General features: G+C 41.0%; 1 protein-coding gene across 1 annotated transcript in view; it reads left to right on the forward strand.

Moving 5' to 3' along the window:
* CACNA1E (calcium voltage-gated channel subunit alpha1 E) overlaps positions 1-19,115 on the forward strand; it is a 407,324-nt gene that overhangs the window by 262,809 nt on the left and 125,400 nt on the right. Inside the window, exons 15-19 of the mRNA XM_087726930.1 lie at positions 2,399-2,530; positions 3,288-3,360; positions 6,668-6,785; positions 8,477-8,544; positions 13,546-13,643. Coding sequence (XP_087583056.1) covers positions 2,399-2,530; positions 3,288-3,360; positions 6,668-6,785; positions 8,477-8,544; positions 13,546-13,643 — 489 coding nt within the window. The remainder of the gene's footprint in view (positions 1-2,398; positions 2,531-3,287; positions 3,361-6,667; positions 6,786-8,476; positions 8,545-13,545; positions 13,644-19,115) is intronic.

The raw sequence follows: 19,115 nt of genomic DNA on the forward strand, positions 1-19,115 counted from the left end.
TATGCGGGCTCAAGATTCAAAAGGATCTTGAAAAATTTGAACATTGGGTGCTATCCTGCAAATGTTGTTCACTGTTGAAAAATGTAAGATTCTGCATTTAATTAAGAAAAGCCACATCTACAGAACACATACGAGGTTGGTAATATCTGGCTTAGCAATAGTACTTGCAGAAAAGATCTGGGACTCTTGGTATACATTGCAAATTAAGAATGTCCCCGCAATGTATTGCAGCTGCCAAAAAAGCCACCGCAGCATCAATAGAGGTTTGGCATCAAGGTCACAGGGAGTGGTGAATCACTCCATGCCGCGCCTATCAGGCTACATCTGGAATACTATATACAGTTATTAGTTCTCTGTTCTGACCCCCCTTGTCCCACACCAAAGCACGCCGAGCCAAAGATACTTTACAGAATTTATTAACAGACAGACAGGTCCTTGGCAGCAATCCAGCACAGACAAGCCTTGGCAGCAATCCAGCCTGCCAAGCTAGTTCTCCAACATTAGTTAATGCATTGACTCCTGCAAAAGGGGTGGGTGCACAAGCATTCCTTTTATAGTCTTGAGAGGAGCCTAATCACCACCAGCTGAGTGCAATTACCTCCTGTAACTGCGTAATTGTTCCTTACGCCTATTAGCTCTCCGGTGCCGGCATTCAGGAACAACTCCCTTGTCTCCTCCCCACTGCTCCAATGCATGATGTCCGGATCACACTCCCTTGGCTCCTCCCCACTGCTCCAATGCATGATGTCATGATCACACTCCCTTGTCTCCTCCCCACTGGTCCAAGGCTCAGGCGCCAACTGGTGGCCAACCAGCCTCTCTGCGCCCTGCTCGGAGTCAGAACCCTGTCCAGGGTCCTCCACATCCTCCAGAGCCGACTCATAGGGCCCCTCGCTGTCAGAGTCTGGAGGCAGCTCCAATGGCTCCTGCTGGGCCACAACAGTTCTCCATAATACAAAAAGATACTGAGGAACTGGAAAAAGTGCACAGAAGACCAACAAAGATGATAAAGGGCTTGGAGGCTAAATCTTGTTATGTTTTGCTTAAAGATGAGAGGATTAAGGGGAGGTATGATATAAGTCTTCTGATACACAAAGGGTTTAGAGGAGAGGCTTTAGATATATTCTCCCTAGCTCCTGAGGTTAAGACAAGAACCAATGGACAGAAGCTTTACAGTGAGAGATACTTGAACTAAAGAATTTCCTGATTGTGAGAACTGTTAAGCAATGGAGCAGCCTGCCTGCTACAGCATGGATGTTCCATCACTAGAAGATCTCAAGAAAATACTGGGCAGTGATTTGGATATCTCCGTGACTGCCTCCTGCAACATACCTCCCAGCGCCCAATAAGATCGCACAGGGTGGGCCTTCTCCGGGTGCCATCGACTGCACAATGTTGTTTGGCAGCTCCTCGGAGGAGAGCCTTCTCTGTAGCAGCCCCAGCCCTCTGGAACCATCTACCTCCTGAAATCCAGACCCTCCCCACTCTCTCGGCCTTCCGAAAGTCTGTTAAGACCTGGCTGTTCCGGCAGGCCTGGGGCTGCTGATCTTGATTGACCTTCAGCCCCACTAAGATCGAGTGCATGTTGTGTCTTGTTTTAATTTGCTCTGTCTTATATTTTTAATTTTTAATATCTTCTTTTTTCAACTGTTTTTATGTAAGCCGCCCGGAGTCCCCCCGGGAATGGGCGGCATACAAATCTATTAACATTGAAAATTGAATTGAAATTTGCCAGAATGCTTTGAACATTCCTGCTTTGGGCAAGGAGTTGGACTAGAAGACCTTCAAGGTCTCTTCCAACCAGTGGTGGGTTTCAAAAAAATTTCGAACCTACTCTGTGGGTGTGGACTCCTTTGTGGGAGTGGCTTGCCGGCCATGTGTTTCTCTCTCTCTCTCTCTCTCTCTCTCTCTCTCTCTCTCTCTCTCTCTCTCTCTCTCTCTCTCTCTCTCTCTCTCTCTCTCTCCTTTTGTTTCTCTGTCCCTTTTTCCTTTTTTTCTTTCATCTCTCTCTCACTTTTTCTTTCTTTTTTCTTTTTTTCTTTATTTCTTTCTTCCTTTCTCTCTCTGTGTGAGAGTGTGTGTGTGTGTGTGTGTGTGTGTGTGTGTGTGTGTGTGTGTGTGTGTGTCAGTGGTGGGTTTCAAAAATTTTTGGAACCTCTTCTGTAGGTGTGGCCTGCTTTCTGGTTTTGGAACCTCTTCTTCTAACCGGTTTGGTAGATTTGACGAACCGGTTCTACCGAACTGGTGCGAACTGGTAGGAACCCACCTCTGCTTCCAACCTAGGATGCTTTGATGCTATGGCACAATTCTGGTTACTAAAATAAATCCTGGTGTACCCAAATGAAACAATTGTGTGATGCTTTTGGAAGCAGGTTTTAACAACATCTGGATTTTCCAGGTATTGGGCTTCCTTGAGGAATTTGGTGGTCTCTCTGATGAGTTCTATGAAGTCTATTATCAGCCTGCTCTTCCTCCTTTTCCTCTTCATTGTAGTCTTTGCTCTACTCGGGATGCAGCTTTTCGGTGGCAGGTAAGTCCATAACCAAATAAAGCTTATTTAATATGTCACCCCCAAAATGCTAGATTATTCCAAAAAGCTCCCACAACATTTTCCAATAATGCTATTTAATGCTTAAGTGCCCTAGGAGAAGCAATTGCTTATGCAAGATATGAGGGCCTAGTTAAATTGATTCTGAAGAAAGATTTTGGAAGATAGGCCTTTCTTCTATTTTGCAGATATAATACTCAGTAGCTGTCACAGAAATGAGCATTCTGATAGTCTTTAAGTTGCTTAAAAAAAAATGCTTCAAAGATTCATAGCTCTTACATCTGAGTTTGGAAATTTGTAGACATTGGCAATTTGTTAGAATCCAGAGAAGCGGCAGAAGATTGAGGTCTTGCTTTCAATGATAAGGAGATACAATTAAATATCTAAAACAAATAGTGATGGCTTTCCATTGCTCTTCAAAGATAATTCCCGAATTATCTTTTCAGCTATATTATCACTCTATTCTCTTTCCCTGGTTCTATTTTTTCTGCCATGCAGGGGCCATTTAGACTATCAGCCCCCTGCAGGAATCCAAATTAAAACATCCCCAGACAATAACTCTCTGGGTTTCATGTGAGCAAATTCAGTAAAAGGAAGTCCAGCACCATTCTGAAATATAGAATTACAGAAAAAAGACCACAAGGTTGGGCGATTCAACTTTTTGCTCTTGTCTGTGGACTGAATCAGAAAAAAAAAGTCCTAGCATTAATGTTCACATTTGTTTTCTTTTGTTAAACAGATTTAATTTTATGGATGGCACTCCTTCGGCAAATTTCGATACCTTTCCTGCAGCCATCATGACAGTTTTCCAGGTATAACTCTGTGCTTTGCAAGCTGGTATTAGAGAAATTAAATCCAACATACAGGCTTTTACTAACTATAGTAGTTTATTTTCAGGGGGAGGGGGGAAGCCACAATATATCAGGAAGATCCTCAGCAGTGGGTTTCAAAAATTGTTCGAACCTACTCTGTGGGTGTGGCCTCCTTTGTGGGATTGGCTTGCTGCCCACGTGACCGGATGGGAGTGGCTTGCCGCCCATGTGACCGGATATGAAGATGCCGACGACACTTGTCAGAACCACCTTAAATTACCTCTCACACAGCACTGGCATGCATAAGAATATGATGTAAACTGGTTTTTTAAAAGGCATCTTTGGTTTGCGTTAAAACAACTTCAACACACGCAATGTTCTGTTTGCACCACAAACGCAGTAGCCATCCTTACCTTTCACAGAGGCACTGAGTTTTTTTAAATAGGAGCATGATAGTGTAGAATAATCATATCCAAGGACCAGTGGTGGGTTTAAAAAATTTTTGGAACCTCTTCTGTATGTGTGGCCTGCTTTCCGGGTCCACTGGTAGAACCTCTTCTAACCGGTTCGGTAGATTTGACGAATCAGTTCTACCAAATAGGTGCGAACTGGTAGGAACCCACCTCTGAAGCTCCTGCTCTAAAAAATGATAATTAAATGTCAAAGTGCTGTCTTTTCCTCTTTGTAATGTGTAATGAAATATATTGCATGTCCTGATTTTGTGCATTTTCCCTAATCTTATTGATAATAAGAGTATGAATACTATAGAGAGAACGGAAAGGTATTTTAGAACGATTGGGAGATGTGAGACTATATCATCAAAAAATCATTTTGGAGGAAATATAAATTTCTCTCTAGAACCAAACTATCAACCCACCTTTCCAAATCTGAAATAACGTGATTAGTTAAGTGTCAATTAACAGATGTGAAATGTTTGAACAAAGGATCCAAATATAGAGTCTTGTCCCCATCAGTCTGCTCGAAAAAAATGACAAAAAGCACTGGAATTTTACTTCAAAGGATGAAATAAAACATTGTCGCCTGGTTTATAGATCAAGCCTTGTTTAATTGTGGTTGTTGAACAATTCATAATGCCTAGCTGTAGATCACATGCTCTGCAAAGCCAATATCAAATCGCATTACTCCTTAGTAAGATGTGTGAACTAGGTCAATTGCTAGGAAATATTTAAATAAGAGAGAGCAAGGTAACATTTGGTGCAATTAAAAGTGCAAATTTTAACCTAGTATGAAATATTTATTTGTAATACTTATTTATTATTAAACTTCTATGCCACCCAACTCCAGGCAGCTTACAGTTATACAATAAAAAAACCCTCTTCCCTAAACACTTCCCTAAAAAAACTATATTGAAAAGCTACATCAATTCCAATGTTATTGCCCTTCTGGAAGCAAGACAAAACAGACCTATTCCAGAGGGCTTTTAAAATTTAATTTATTGAAAGAACACCATAAATATGTTTTATAATATTCTTTGTAATGGTTGTTTTATTATATTTTAGGTACTGTATGCTTATACATTTTGTAATTATCTTTGTGCAACATGGAGAATCATTTGATTGTGATGTCTCAGAAATTAAATCAGTTCAACAATCAGTCAGTATTGAGTGGGTACCAAAGCGATATGGACTTTAAGCTAATTGCATAGGACTCAAATACAACTCCCAAGAATGGGCTCAACTCCTTTTTGTGTTTCATTTTCTTTCTGTCAGGCAAAGATAACAATTTTTTTTTAAAAAAAAACAAAGTTAGCCTGTACAAAAGCAATTAAATAAAAATGCCCCCTTGATTTAATAGTTAAATAAATTTGAATTGTAAGGGAAAGAACCAGAATTCACATGTGGACAATTTATAATTGGAATAATTTGGTCAGACCAGCTGAAAACTTAAACAATATTTTAATTATTTAAATTATGAAATATGTACTGCACTTAATGCTTATGTACATAATTAAAACCGTGACCCAATAAATGCGTGCCCGACAACAGCACACCGACAAAACCGCAGCGATAAAACTGCGACATCGACAGCGTGCCCACAAAGGCGCGCTGACAAAAGAGCGCCGACAGAAGCGCGCTTACGCTTAAGGTAAGGGTTAGGGTTAGGGTTAGGTTTAGGGTTACCTTTAGGATTACCTTTAGGGTTAGGTTTAGAGCGCGCTTCTGTCGGCGCGCTGTTGTCTTCGCGCTTCTGTGCTCATTCGTCGGCGCAATTTCAAACTTGCAGTTTTCTCCCCGCGGTTTCTTCGGGGCGCTTTTGTCGAGCGCGCATTTGTCGGTGAATCATTAAAACTACAGATCATCATACAATAAAAAGGGGAAACTAAGAACCTTAGTGAACTATTTCTCATCAGAAAATATGATGAGAAACAAAAAAAGTTTTATTTTTGTTGTTCATTTCTTTTAACATTCTACTGAATCAATATTTCTAATCATATGTACGTTTCAAGGCGCTAGTCATCACTTATAAAGCCCTTCATGGTATTGGACCTGGGTACTTGAGAGACCGCCTGCTGCCAATCATCTCCACTAGACCGATTAGATCCCACAGATTAGGCCTCCTCCGAATTCCATCCAGTGCCGACTGGCGACTACCAGGAGGAGAGCCTTCTCTGTGGCTGCTCCGACCCTCTGGAACGAACTCCCCGTGGAGATTCACACCCTCACCACCCTCCAGGCCTTCCGCACAGCCGTTAAAACCTGGCTGTTCCGACAGGCCTGGGGCTAAAGAGCTGTTGCCCCCGTCTTGAATGGTATGACTGTTGTGTGTTTTTAAATTATGTATTGTTATGTTTCGTCTTTTATTTTTTGTCTGTACCCCCCTTCCCTGATTTGAATTGTGAGCCGCCCTGAGTCCCCTTCGGGGGAAAAGGGCGGCATATAAATATAATAAAATCAAATCAAATCAAATCAATTTTCAAGTTATTGTCAAAGTCATCTATAACGAGAATCACCCAGTACAATTCTTCATTCCTTGATGACAATCCACCAATTGATTTTTAACCTTCAACTCCCCATCCCTACACTGTCTTAGCCTTATTTATATAAAGTCTGGGCATGGGCAACACAGAAATGAAATGAAATGAAGATTTGAGTTCTGAGATGTTCTTATTGTCAAAGTTTCCACTTGTATTTTTAGCTATAAACAACTATAACTGTAACTATAACAACTAATGTATTAATTGTAAGGTATCTGTGGTTAAATTAAAGAAACAAACTCTTCACCTCTGAAAGCTCCCTTGAACTTAGGAGGAGAGGTTGAATAGAAATCAATTCAACTGTTTGTTTAGATATTAACAGGTGAAGATTGGAATGAAGTGATGTACAATGGAATTCGCTCTCAAGGTGGTGTCAGCTCGGGAATGTGGTCATCCATCTACTTCATAGTCCTCACATTGTTTGGGAATTGTATCCTTCTTAATGTATTGTTTTGAAATATGTTATAACATTTAACTGTAGAAAGTAGAAATGGGAGGACTTCTGTCAAAATCTGTAAGGCTCACCATTAGGGTATCTCCACACTTAATTGATTCTATGCCACTATGTTCCCACACTATGTCAGTTGCACCCCTTCCGGGATCGGGATGCTCTGTGCACAGTCACTCATGCCCTCGTCCTTTCTCACCTGGACTACTGTAATGCTCTCTACATGGGGCTGCCCTTGAAGAGCACCCGGAGGCTTCAACTGGTCCATAATGCGGCTGCGCGGGTTATCATGGGGGCACCTAGGTGCTCCCATGTTACACCCCTTTTAGACGTCCTGCACTGGTTGCCAGTTGTCTTCCGGGTGCGATTCAAGGTACTAATTATGACCTTTAAAGCGCTCCATGGCTTAGGCCCAGGATACCTGCGAGACCACCTACTGCCACCGGTAGCCTCCCACCACCCAGTGTGATCCCACAGAGTTGGCCTCCTCAGGATGCCGTCGGCCAGACAGTGTCGGCTAGCGACCCCAATGGGGAGACCCTTCTCTGTGGGAGCGCCTTCCCTCTGGAATGAGCTGCCCCCGGAGCTTCGCATAATCCCCGACCTCCGGTCCTTCCGACGCGCCCTAAAAAGTTGGCTTTTCCAGCAAGCCAGCCTGGCCTGAACAAAACAAATCAAATTATTGATTACTGTTAATTTTAATTTTAATTCTTTTTTTAAAATATGTCATTGTCCATTTTAATTGGGTTTGGGATATCCTATTTAATTTATTTTTAACTTTTGTAGTATGTGTTTCTTTTAATGTTGTACGCCGCCCTGAGTCCTTGGGAGAAGGGCGGCATATAAATCTAATAAACCAAACCAAACCAACTATCATCTCCATTCAGCAGACTTCCAACTTCAGTACTCAATATTTTTTATAGTTGAAGTATTAGCACCCCATGCAACTTGAGAGCTCTGTCTCTTGGCTTCTAGGGTCTCCCTACTCTCCTCAAGAAATTACATTACTATACATCAGTGGTTCCCAAACTTGGCAACTTTAAGACTTGTGGACTTCAACTCCCAGAATTCTCCAGCCAGCTCTGCTGAGCTGGCTGGAGAATTCTGGGAGTTGAAGTCCACAAGTCTTAAAGTTGCCAAGTTTGGGAACCACTGCTATGCATCAAACTAGTGCCTCACAGTTGGTTTTGATAGGTCAACATGTTACTTAACCCTTCGTCATTTAAAAAGCGTTAGACTCAATACTTGGATGGAGAAGTGGGACAATGGTTGGATTATCTTTTATTGGCCAACGAACTTCCATGATTTTCTCCAAGTTTCAAAGTTGTCACAGTGAGGACACATGCAACTAATTTCAGGCTGTTTCACAGGGTTTGGGAGGTAAAAAGATGGCACGTTCATCTTTGTACCTCTGGGCTTAAAAATCAGTGGGACATCATTCTTTTTCCTTACGCCATTTTTTGATTGAAATTTCTATCCACGTTCTATTTTCTTTTCCCCATTAAATTATTGTTTAGACATGGTTTAGATGAGAAATCTAAAACCCTTCCTACTTGAATAATTAGTAAATGGCAGGTTGATACTTGAATAATTAGTAAATGGCAGGTTGATTCTGTATTATTTCCATCTAGCTGCTTTAATGAGAAGTTTCATTCACCCCTCAACTATTTTAGATACCCTACTTAATGTATTCTTGGCCATCGCTGTGGACAACCTAGCCAATGCACAGGAACTGACCAAGGTAAGAAAACGTTGTAGCATTAACAATCTACTGTATCTTTAGACTGTGATTGTCCAAAAGTTATACCATGTATGGGCTCTGGGAAGTCGGGGGGAGGGAAGGGAGGTGGGGATCTAGGGGGAGGGGGGAGGGGGGAAATATAATATGTGTTAAATTTTAAAGCATGATTGCACTTGTATACTGTGGTTTTTTTTTAATGTTAGTGTCAAAACAGAACAAACTGAATATATTGGAAAGTAATAGAAGTATACCGAAGGGAGGAGCTGAGTGAAAGAAGAAAGAGAGTAGAGAGGGTGAGAGAGAGGAGGAGGAGAAGGAAGGGAGGGAATGGATTAAGAGAGGGAGTGATAGGGTTAGGGTTAGATAGAGCGGGAAGGGAAGTAGGTGTAGAGGGGTATGAGAGAAGGAAGAATGAAAGTTGGAGCGGGATGAAAGAGGGTGTATGGTGGGCCAAGGTGGTATATTGGGTTTGTATTGTAGGGGGCATTTTCTATAAAAGTGAGGGCTGTGTTTATTACTCAATGTTATATGCCTCGGTTGCACAGTAAACATGTGATTGTATAGAATGAAATGGAAATTAATAAATAAAAAAGATTTGCAAAAAAAAAATCTACTGTATCTTAATAATAAAGAAGTGAATGTATTCTTAATCACGATTGTATCATTTTGATAAGATGTAGTTTCAAACCTGATTTATCAAACTTACATTTTAAGGAGACGGAATACCAAGAGCTTAAACTTGGCATGTGGAGCGTTAATATAAAACAAAGGATCTTTTTCAGTCAATTCAAGGAGATTTTTTATGAGTATAGCAATAGCAGTTAGACTTATATACCGCTTCATAGGGCTTTCAGCCCTCTCTAAGCGGTTTACAGAGTCAGCATATCACCCCCACAGTCTGGGTCCTCATTTCACCCACCTCGGAAGGATGGAAGGCTGAGTCAACCTTGAGCCGGTGAGATTTGAACCGCCGAACTGCAGATAGCAGTCAGCTGAAGTGGCCTGCAGTACTGCACCCTAAGCACTGCGCCACCTCGGCGTAGTATTAAGGAGTCTTATTCTGCTCAAGCATATTTGGAATTTAGTTTAGTAATAATGACTTTAAGAATGACAGAATAACAGAGTTGGAAGGGATCTTGAAGGTCTTCTAGCTCAATCCCCTGCTCAGACAGAACATCCTATACCGTTTCAGATAAATGGTTGTTCAACCTTTTCTTAAAAATCTCCAATGTTGGAGCACTCACAACTGCTGGAGGCAAGTTGTGCCATTGATTAACTGTTCTAACTGTCAGGAAATTTCTCCTCAGTTCTAGGTTGTTTCTCTCCTAGATTAATTTCCATTCATTGCCCTGTCTTCAGGTGTTTTTTTTTTTAATTTCACATAGAAAATTTTTATTTTCCATTTTCATAGCATATAATCACATGTATACTATTACATAGTCAATATCATGTTGTATTATTAAGTAATTACATCAATTCATCTTACCATCAACTACCAAAGGGAAAAAAAAACAGTTATTGGCTCTTCTGCTCTCCATACACCATATTTATACCTTATACGACACTTTCTTCCCCCTCTCTCCTCCCCCTTTCTACATCCTTTCCTCCCTCCATCATTTTCTACTCTACTTCCCCTTCCTTTCTCCTTCTCCACTCTCCCCTTACCACTCCTCCTTATACACCTCATCTTCCCCCCTCACCCTCTCTCCTGTCCCTCTCTTCCTATCTTTCTTCTCTCCTCTCAGTATCACAAATCTCACTCATTTTTCTCCAGTTTGCCTGTTGATACTTGTGCAATTATTAAATTACAGTTATAAATTGGAATCATGCCTAGATGAGTTTCACTAGAAATTGTGTGCTTATGATCCATGTTATTAGAAAATACGTAGTGAGTCAGTTAAGAAACTGTGACCACTGCTGCTTTCATAATGGTGTTTTGGTAGAAATAGAAATAGACCATGTCATAACTCTAATTTCTAGTCCAGTTGCATTAATCATTTGTAGTATATGGATGTTAAGCAGACCTTCTATTACAGAAAAATCTCTGTCACAGTCAATAGGAATGAGACAGAACATAATAATCTATTTTTTTAAAATTTCCCTCTGGGGTCAGATAAATATGCATCTCTAAATGTGTATAAGTAATTCATTAAAATATTATTTATTATCCCTGTTTATTATTCAAATTTATACTCCACCACAGTGAATCAGTAAATATTTAAAACTGTAAAAAAGGATAAAGTAAACATCTTTAAAAGAAGATTGGATAGCCATTTGTCTGCAATAAGGCAGGGGGTTGGACTAGAAGACCTCCAAGGTCCATTCCGGTCTTATGATTCTCTGATTTAGTGATTTAAGTGAGGGGGAAAGGAAGGAGAGAAGGAGAAAAGAAAGGAGGGAAGGAAGGAAGGAGGGAGGGAAGGAAGGGGAGTAGGAGAGAAGAAACGAGGGAAGGAATGAGGGAGGGAGGGAAGAAGAAGTAGGACCGTTGTAAGATAAGATGGATCTATGGGATGATAAAAAAGCAATCTTCAAGTATATTGTCAACAGTAGGGAAAAATTGTTATAAATACATATTATTAATAACAGTTATGAGATTATATAATTGTGAATGTATATATGAAATTGATAAAATAAAATAAATTTTAAAAAATAAACTGGTGTACATTGGAAATGAGCTGTAAATACCTGTTTTTGGGCTCATGGTACAATATCATAGTCTTCTGCATTGCCCCAAATCTGACTTGGAATGGCTCCTGCATAAAACATCATCTGCAAGCTACTTTGAAGAGTTTGGAGGATGAGCAGAATATAGTTTTATTGTTATAAACCATAGACATTTTATAGATAAAATCCACATGCAAGGGCATCAGTTGTTTATATTCAAGGACTACAGGTCACTTTCTACTTCCTGTAAAATCTCACTGCATTTTACAAGGAAATCCCCATTTCAACTGTTTTTGCTACTTTTGTTATTAAATTTATTTACTTCTCATTTCATAGTTTGAGGCATCCCTGTGACCCATTAAGCCAGGAGATGGATTGTAATTTTGAATCAACTGAATGGGGAAAGCATTATTTTATATGTACATTCAAATCAAATAATCAAATATCCTTATTACAGTGTTTGACCAGTCCTTTTTTTTATTGAAGAGTTTTAATAGATTTTACAAATGTTTCCCCTTCCCTCCCTCCACCCCAACCCTACCCCCCCTCCAACCCTCCCTCCTCCCAACCTCCTAGAGCAAAATACAGGGTATAAACATTTAACAATCATACACTAACGTAAGCTAACTAACTATAGTATCCTACCTCCCTCTTGTACTTTAACTCCCCTTTTATTAAGCTAACTTTAGATAAGTTATAACATTCCTTGTTCATTCATAAGCTAATTGGAATTTCTTAGTCCGATATTTATTTTGAATGTAGTCAATCCATCTTCTCCATTCCAGCTTGTATTTCTCATCTGAGTGGTCCTTCAAATATGCTGAAATTTTGGCCATCTCTGCTAAGTTTACTACTTTTAACGTCCATTCTTGAATAGTAGGCAATTCTTCCTTCTTCCAGTACTTCGCCACCAACAATCTTGCTGCCGTTGTTAAGTTCAGAAACAAATTAGTCTCTATAACTGTACAATCTGTAATTAGACCTAGCAAGAACAGCTGGGGAGTGAACTTTATCCTCTTTTTAAGAATATTTTGAATAATCCACCATGTTTTCATCCAAAATGCTTTAACTTTTTTACAAGTCCACCATATATGATAATACGTAGCGTCAACACAATCACATCTGCAACATTTGGACTGTAAATTTGGATAGTGTTTGACAAGTCTTGATAATGCACATTTTTTGGCTTGGGTAGCAATATTAAGATACTCTGAGTTGATTGTAGGAAAAGTGGATATAAGAGTAAAAATGAATAACGGCAGCGATTATAATTTTACAGATATATTGTCCAATAGAGACCCAGACTGCCACTGCTAAGCAATATAATCCTAAAGCAAAGTATCACACTACCATTCTGCTTTACGACAGCAATTTTGGCAGTTCTGGTTGCCTTCAGTAAGTAAATCACCATTAAGCAAGAACATCCCATAACTGCCTTTTGCAATGTCCTCCTGGCTTCCTCATTGAATCTGCTTGATGGAAGCTGGCAAAGAAGATCTCCAATGATGAAAAACATGATCGTGGGATGCTCTAATGTCTTAATTGTGACTTGGACGTTAAGGGCTCAGGTCACAATCACGAGACTGCGGGGACATGGTAATGGCTTGAACTCCAAGGAGGGGTCATAAGTACCACTCGTGCAGTGGTGGGATTCAGCCAGTTCGCACCTATTTGGGAGAACCGGTTGGTAACTTTCTAAGCAGTTCTGAGAATGGATTGTTGGAAGAAATCTCCTTTTGTTTTTTTCCACTTTACAGGGCTAATCCTGTAAGGAAGGCAGGAAGGAAACATTCTGGTGTTGTTTCTAGCCTAATCTTTGTTGCCCTGCTTACAGAAACTGCCTCTCCGGTTAACCCTTGTTACATTGTAAGAGCTAATGCGAAGCGCCCATCGATGTGAGTGACCTTGAGTTGGCCACGCCCACCTAGTCACATGACCACCAAGCCCCACCTACCCAGATGGTCATTAGGGCAGAGAACCGGTTGTTAAATTATTTGAATCCCACCACTGCACTCGTTCTGCACCATTGCAAGTTTGAAAAGTCGCTGAATTGAGTGGTTATAAGGACTACCTGTAGATTGGATATATGTTTTAGAGATCTTTGAAGCGTTGCAGAAATCTCAGTAAATGGTTTCCTAGTAGGAAGGCTTATGTACAGCCTGGGCTTATCATACAAGGGGCTGAAGCCCAAGTATTTTTCTCACCCGTGATCTCAAGCATATTTAAAGGTAGTGCAAAACCTCACTGTTGCAACTCGAAATAATTACGTAAGTCATTCATTCAAAGCATGCAACTTGTTCTTCTATTTAACCAGTGCCTTTGTCTTTTCTTTAGGACGAGCAGGAGGAAGAAGAGGCTTTCAATCAAAAGCATGCTCTGCAGAAAGCCAAAGAAGTCAGTCCAATGTCTGCTCCCAACATGCCTGCTATAGAGTGAGTTGCCAGTCTCATTCATCATAGGCCACGTTACTTTACAACCCCAAACTTGCTGCAGTCCAGTGGTGGGTTTCAAAAATTGTTCGAACCTACTCTGTGGGTGTGGCCTCCTTTGTGGGAGTGGCTTGCCGCCCATGTGACCGGATGGGAGTGGCTTGCCGCCCATGTGACCGGATATGAAGATGCCGACGACACTTGTCAGAACCACCTTAAATTACCTCACACACAGCACCGGCATGCATAAGAATATGATGTAAACTTGTTTTTTAAAAGGCATCTTTGGTTTGCGTTAAAACAACTTCAACACACGCAATGTTCTGATTGCACCACAAACGCAGTAGTCATCCTTACCTTTCACAGAGGCACTGAGTTTTATAAATAGGAGCATGAGAGTGTAGAATAATCATATCCAAGGACCAGTGGTGGGTTTCAAAATATTTTGGAACCTCTTCTGTAGGTGTGGCCTGCTTTCCGGGTCCACTGGTGGAACCTCTTCTAACCGGTACGGTAGATTTGACGAACCGGTTCTACCGAATAGGTGCGAACTGGTAGGAACCCACCTCTGCTGCAGTCATAACTCTCCCAAAGAAAGAACAGAACAGAACATAATCTGTAAGATTGAGGAAAAATATAAAACAAGGTATAGTGTTTGTTTGGCATATGGAAGCTTCCAAGGACAATCTTTAGAGGTTTCTAGCATAAAAACCTTGGGGCAGTAGAGTTATTGTTAGGCTAAGTCAATCAGTGGCTTGACTCTATATTAAATAGTTTCTTATTCACAGTGGTGGGTTTCAAAGTTCTTTAGAATCTCTTCTGTAGGTGTGGCCTGCTTTGTGGGAGTGGCTTGCCGGCCATGTGAGCAGGTGGGAGTGTCTTGCCAGCCATGTGACCAGGTGGGAGTGGCTTGCCAGCCATGTGACTGGGTGGGCATGGCCAACTTGTAAAATGTGGTGAAACTCACTTAACAACACTCTTGCTTAGCAACCAAAATGTTGGATCAGAAACTCTGGCATTTGAAGCACGCAAGTCTTCAAGCTGTCAAGTTACAAGACCCTCGCACCCCTAACCCTTTAGAAAAAAAAACCAGGGGTGTTCAAACTTGACAGCTTTAAGACTTGTGGACTTCAACTCCCAGAATTCCTCCTCTCGCTCTTCATCTTGATGATGTGCGGACGGGCAGGGGGAGGGAGCTGGAACTGGTTCTAAACGGCACTGTAGATTTGTGGAACCTCTTCTATAGAAGAGGTTAGAACTGGCAGGAACCCAACCCTGCTTATTCATGACGGAAATTAAACTTTACTTTTTAAAAGCCCAGGCAAGGATGACAAAAATATTTCCAGCTATTTGACGTTAATGGTTCAACCCAGAAGTGGGTTTCTACCAGTTCGGCCGAGCCAGTAGTGGTATGGTGGCCTGGGTTGCTGGAAGCAGCAGTGACCCAGGCCTACCACACCTCTGAACCAGTTTCCCGGTCGCTGCCGCTGCCACCATCTTGTTTTTGAGTTATGTGCATGCGCAGAATAATTTTAATTGAACTGCGCATGGGTGCACAGCGTGCATCACCGCATGCATGCATGCAAAGCACGTGCACGAGGTAATCGGCAGTAAAGCCGACCGGAACCCAACCTGGTTCATCTGTTCAACCTTTTTCAGCCCCGTGAATCAAAACTGCTGATGCCATTTCCATTAATATTTTCAGCAGATTTTTATAAATGCTTACACTGAATGAAGTCGGTACTCAAGTGCTAGAAAAATGCAAAACAAAAGAGAGGGACTTATTCTTCCTAATCAAGCAACTATAACATCTACCAAATTTCTCATGGTTCTCAACAATACCAATAGTACTATTAGGAATTTAGAAAACTATTACCAAATTCCCTCCTTCTTTTTTCAAAGAAAGTTGTTGAAAAACTAGGTGGGCAGAGGGCTTCAGATGGATGGATTATCTGGATTCATTCCAGTGTGGATTCAATTCAGTGGTGGGATTCAAATAACTTAACAACCGGTTCTCTGCCCTAATGACCATCTGGGTAGGTGGGGCTTGGTGGCCATGTGACCTGATGGGCTTGGCCAACTCAAGGTCACTCAGGTCGATGGGCGCTTCGCCTTAGCTGTTACAATGTAATAAGGGTTAACCGGAGAGGCAGTTTCTGTAAGCAGGTCAATAAAGATTAGCAATACCAATAGCAGTTAGACTTATATACCGCTTCATAGGGCTTTCAGCCCTCTCTAAGCGGTTTACAGAGTCAGCATATCGCCCCCAACAATCCGGGTCCTCATTTCACCCACCTCGGAAGGATGGAAGGCTGAGTCAACCTTGAGCCGGTGAGATTAGAACTGCTGAACTGCAGATAACAATCAGCTGAAGTGGCCTGCAGTACTGCACCCTAACCACTGCGCCACCTCGGCTCAGAAACAACACAAGAATGTTTCCTTCCTGCCTTCCTTACAGGATTAGCCCTGCAAAGTGGAAAGAAACAAAATATTTCTTCCAAAAACTGGTTCTCTGAACTGCTTAGAAAGTTATGAACCGGTTCTCCCGAATAGGTGCGAACTGGCTGAATCCCACCACTGATTCAATTGTTGGAAATGGACAAAAGCTATATTGATCATTGTAGATGACCTGCAGTAGGTTTAAAGGGAGGTAGTGTCCAATGGCAGAGTTTGTTATCTTCAACCATGAAGGTATCACTTTGGACCACCTAAGGATTGACAGAGATGTTTTTTTATTGGGTTTCTCTTCCTCCCTGAGTAGTGGGTTCCAACTGAAGAGAGTAGAGGAAATAGAGGCCTGCGGCATTGACATTCTCTGGTGGGAGACACAAGGACTCACCTCTCCCTCACTGTTTTTAATATCTACATAAAACTTTTGGGATAGCTCATCTGCTAGTAAGGCAGTGGTGAGATTCAAATAATTTAAAAACCAGTTCTCTACCCTAATGACCAGCAGGGTAGGTGGGGCTTGGTGGTCATGTGACTGGGTGGCCATGGCTAACTCAACATCACTCACGTTGATGGGCGCTTCACCTTAGCTGTTACAATGTAATAAGGGTTAACCAGAGAGGCAGTTTCTATAAGCAGGGCAATAAAGATTAGGCTAGAAACAACACTAGAATGTTTCCTTCCTGCCTTCCTTACAGGATTACCCCTGTAAAGTGGAAAAAAAACAAAAGGAGATTTCTTCCAACAATCAATTCTCTGAACTGCTTAGAAAGTTGCCAACCGGTTCTCCTGAATAGGTGCGAACTGGCTGAATCCCACCACTGCAGTAAGGAGTGAAATCATTAATAACACAGTCCAAACTGAACAGGGGAAGTGGGGGAAATGTCCCAATGCTCAGAAATGTGAGGGCCTGAACAGGACAGAACAGGCTTAGGATAAATCTCAGAAGCCCTTGAGGTCCAGGCTTCCTTTCATCTTTACCTCCTGATAGGGGAGAGGGCACATTATTAGCTCAGCAAGGAGAAATGCATTTGTGACTCCAGCTGGTACAACTGATGGACTTTTTGGCCAGGAGGATATTCCCCCAACTTTATCAAAACACAATTGCAGCCTTTCTCAAACCAGGAAACAGTGGCAATGGTAATTCATGCTGTTTGTTACCTCACACTTAGCAGTTTGCCCCACATAAAACCACACTTTCAGACCAACCTTAATTTTGGGCAGAAAACAGACTCTCTGGGGATGATCTTCCATCCCGATTATGCATAGATGGGAACATGTTGTCCATCAAGTAGTCACATGTTGTAGAGGACACCCATGCTTTAAAACTTTAAATGTAAATACAGCATCTAATTTCTCCAAGGGGAAGTTATTTTCTCACAGATAATTTTCTATGAATTAGAGTGGTGTTTGTTAGGGTTCCATTATACATACTGAAAAGAATTGAAGGTCTATGAAAAGAAATGAATGAGTGGAAATTGGTTGCTTTATGAAGTTCATTCTATCATAAGGCACTGAACTTCTTTAATTTTCTCCCTACGCAGTACTTCTCCTTCCTTCCTTCCTTCCTTCCTTCCTTCCTTCCTTCCTTCCTTCCTTCCTTCCTTCCTTCCTTCTGTTTCTGCTGGAAGAAAGTGCGGGAGATATCTACTCTGTGTGTAGAGTGATTCTGGGTGTGAGAGTCATTTGTATAAGACACAAACAGAACTGTTGGTATATTCAAATGAGGGATTAATCAATTTTATAAACATTATAGCTTATTTTTCAGACAATTAATAGTTATTCAGGTAACTAATATTATATATTCCTCTTATCCTTCACATGTGTGATCTATGATAGGTATAAATGCATCACATATATGCATACACACACACATATACACATATACACATATACACATATACACATATACACATATACACATATACACATATACACATATACACATATACACATATACACATATACACATATACACATATACACATATACACATATACACATATACACATATACACATATACATATTTCTGCCCCTGCTTTCCATTATTATATACATATATACATACATACATACATACATACGAACGTCGCCAAGACATCTCCAATTTTATGTGCGAGAAAACCCAAATAACTAGAGACCTACATACTAACACCCGCGAAAACCTCAGAAAACACATACATATATACATACATACATACACACACACACACACACACACACATCCATCTCACCTATGTGATTCTCAGCAGCACACAAAGTTAAAAAAATGATTTCAGCTGAGAAATTTCTCCTGAGGAATCCAAACAGCTCTGTGCAATTGCTCCATTAAGCTATAATCCCTATATAATTTTATATTTTCCAACAAGATTGAACTAGCCCATTAGAGTTCAACTTTCCTACTTTATCTTTTTCCTCAAAATTCCTGGGCTTTTTCCATCACAGTCTCAATCCGTTCCCATGAGAACTCTTTTCTTCTGGAGCAATTTTTGGGAAACATCTGGGGTGAGCCTCCTTTGAACTAATTCTTATTTTCTACATACTACGTCAACGGAGACTATCCTGAACAAGCCTTTCTGTCCTTGTCACCTGTTTTCCATTTTCTATCCATGTTTAATGACAGAAAGACATAGCACAGTGTTTCTCAACCTTGGCAACTTGAAGATGTCCGGACTTCAACTCCTAGAATTCCCCAGCCAGCGAATGCTGGCTGGGGAATTCTGGGAGTTGAAGTCTGGACATCTTCAAGTTGCCAAGGTTGAGAAACACTGACATAGCATAAACCTACAAGTTACCTTTATGTCTGTAAGAGAAGGGATGACAGAAGTTCAGTGAAAAATCTAGAATCCTCATATAGACACAAAATAGTCCAAACCTTTGTTCCTTATCTATCTCTAAGCAGGTGCTGACCACTAGGCAAATAGATTGCTATGCATAGATTTTTAGCAATAAATCAGTTTAATTGAACCTTAACGTGTGAATCTGACTTTCGTGCCTGACAGTGTCGTAGTATTATATTATTATTG

Source organism: Thamnophis sirtalis, unplaced genomic scaffold (genome assembly GCF_051295495.1).
Source record: "Thamnophis sirtalis isolate CommonGarterSnake01/CBP01778 unplaced genomic scaffold, rThaSir2_p1.2 scaffold_12, whole genome shotgun sequence".
NCBI lineage: Eukaryota > Metazoa > Chordata > Lepidosauria > Squamata > Natricidae > Thamnophis > Thamnophis sirtalis.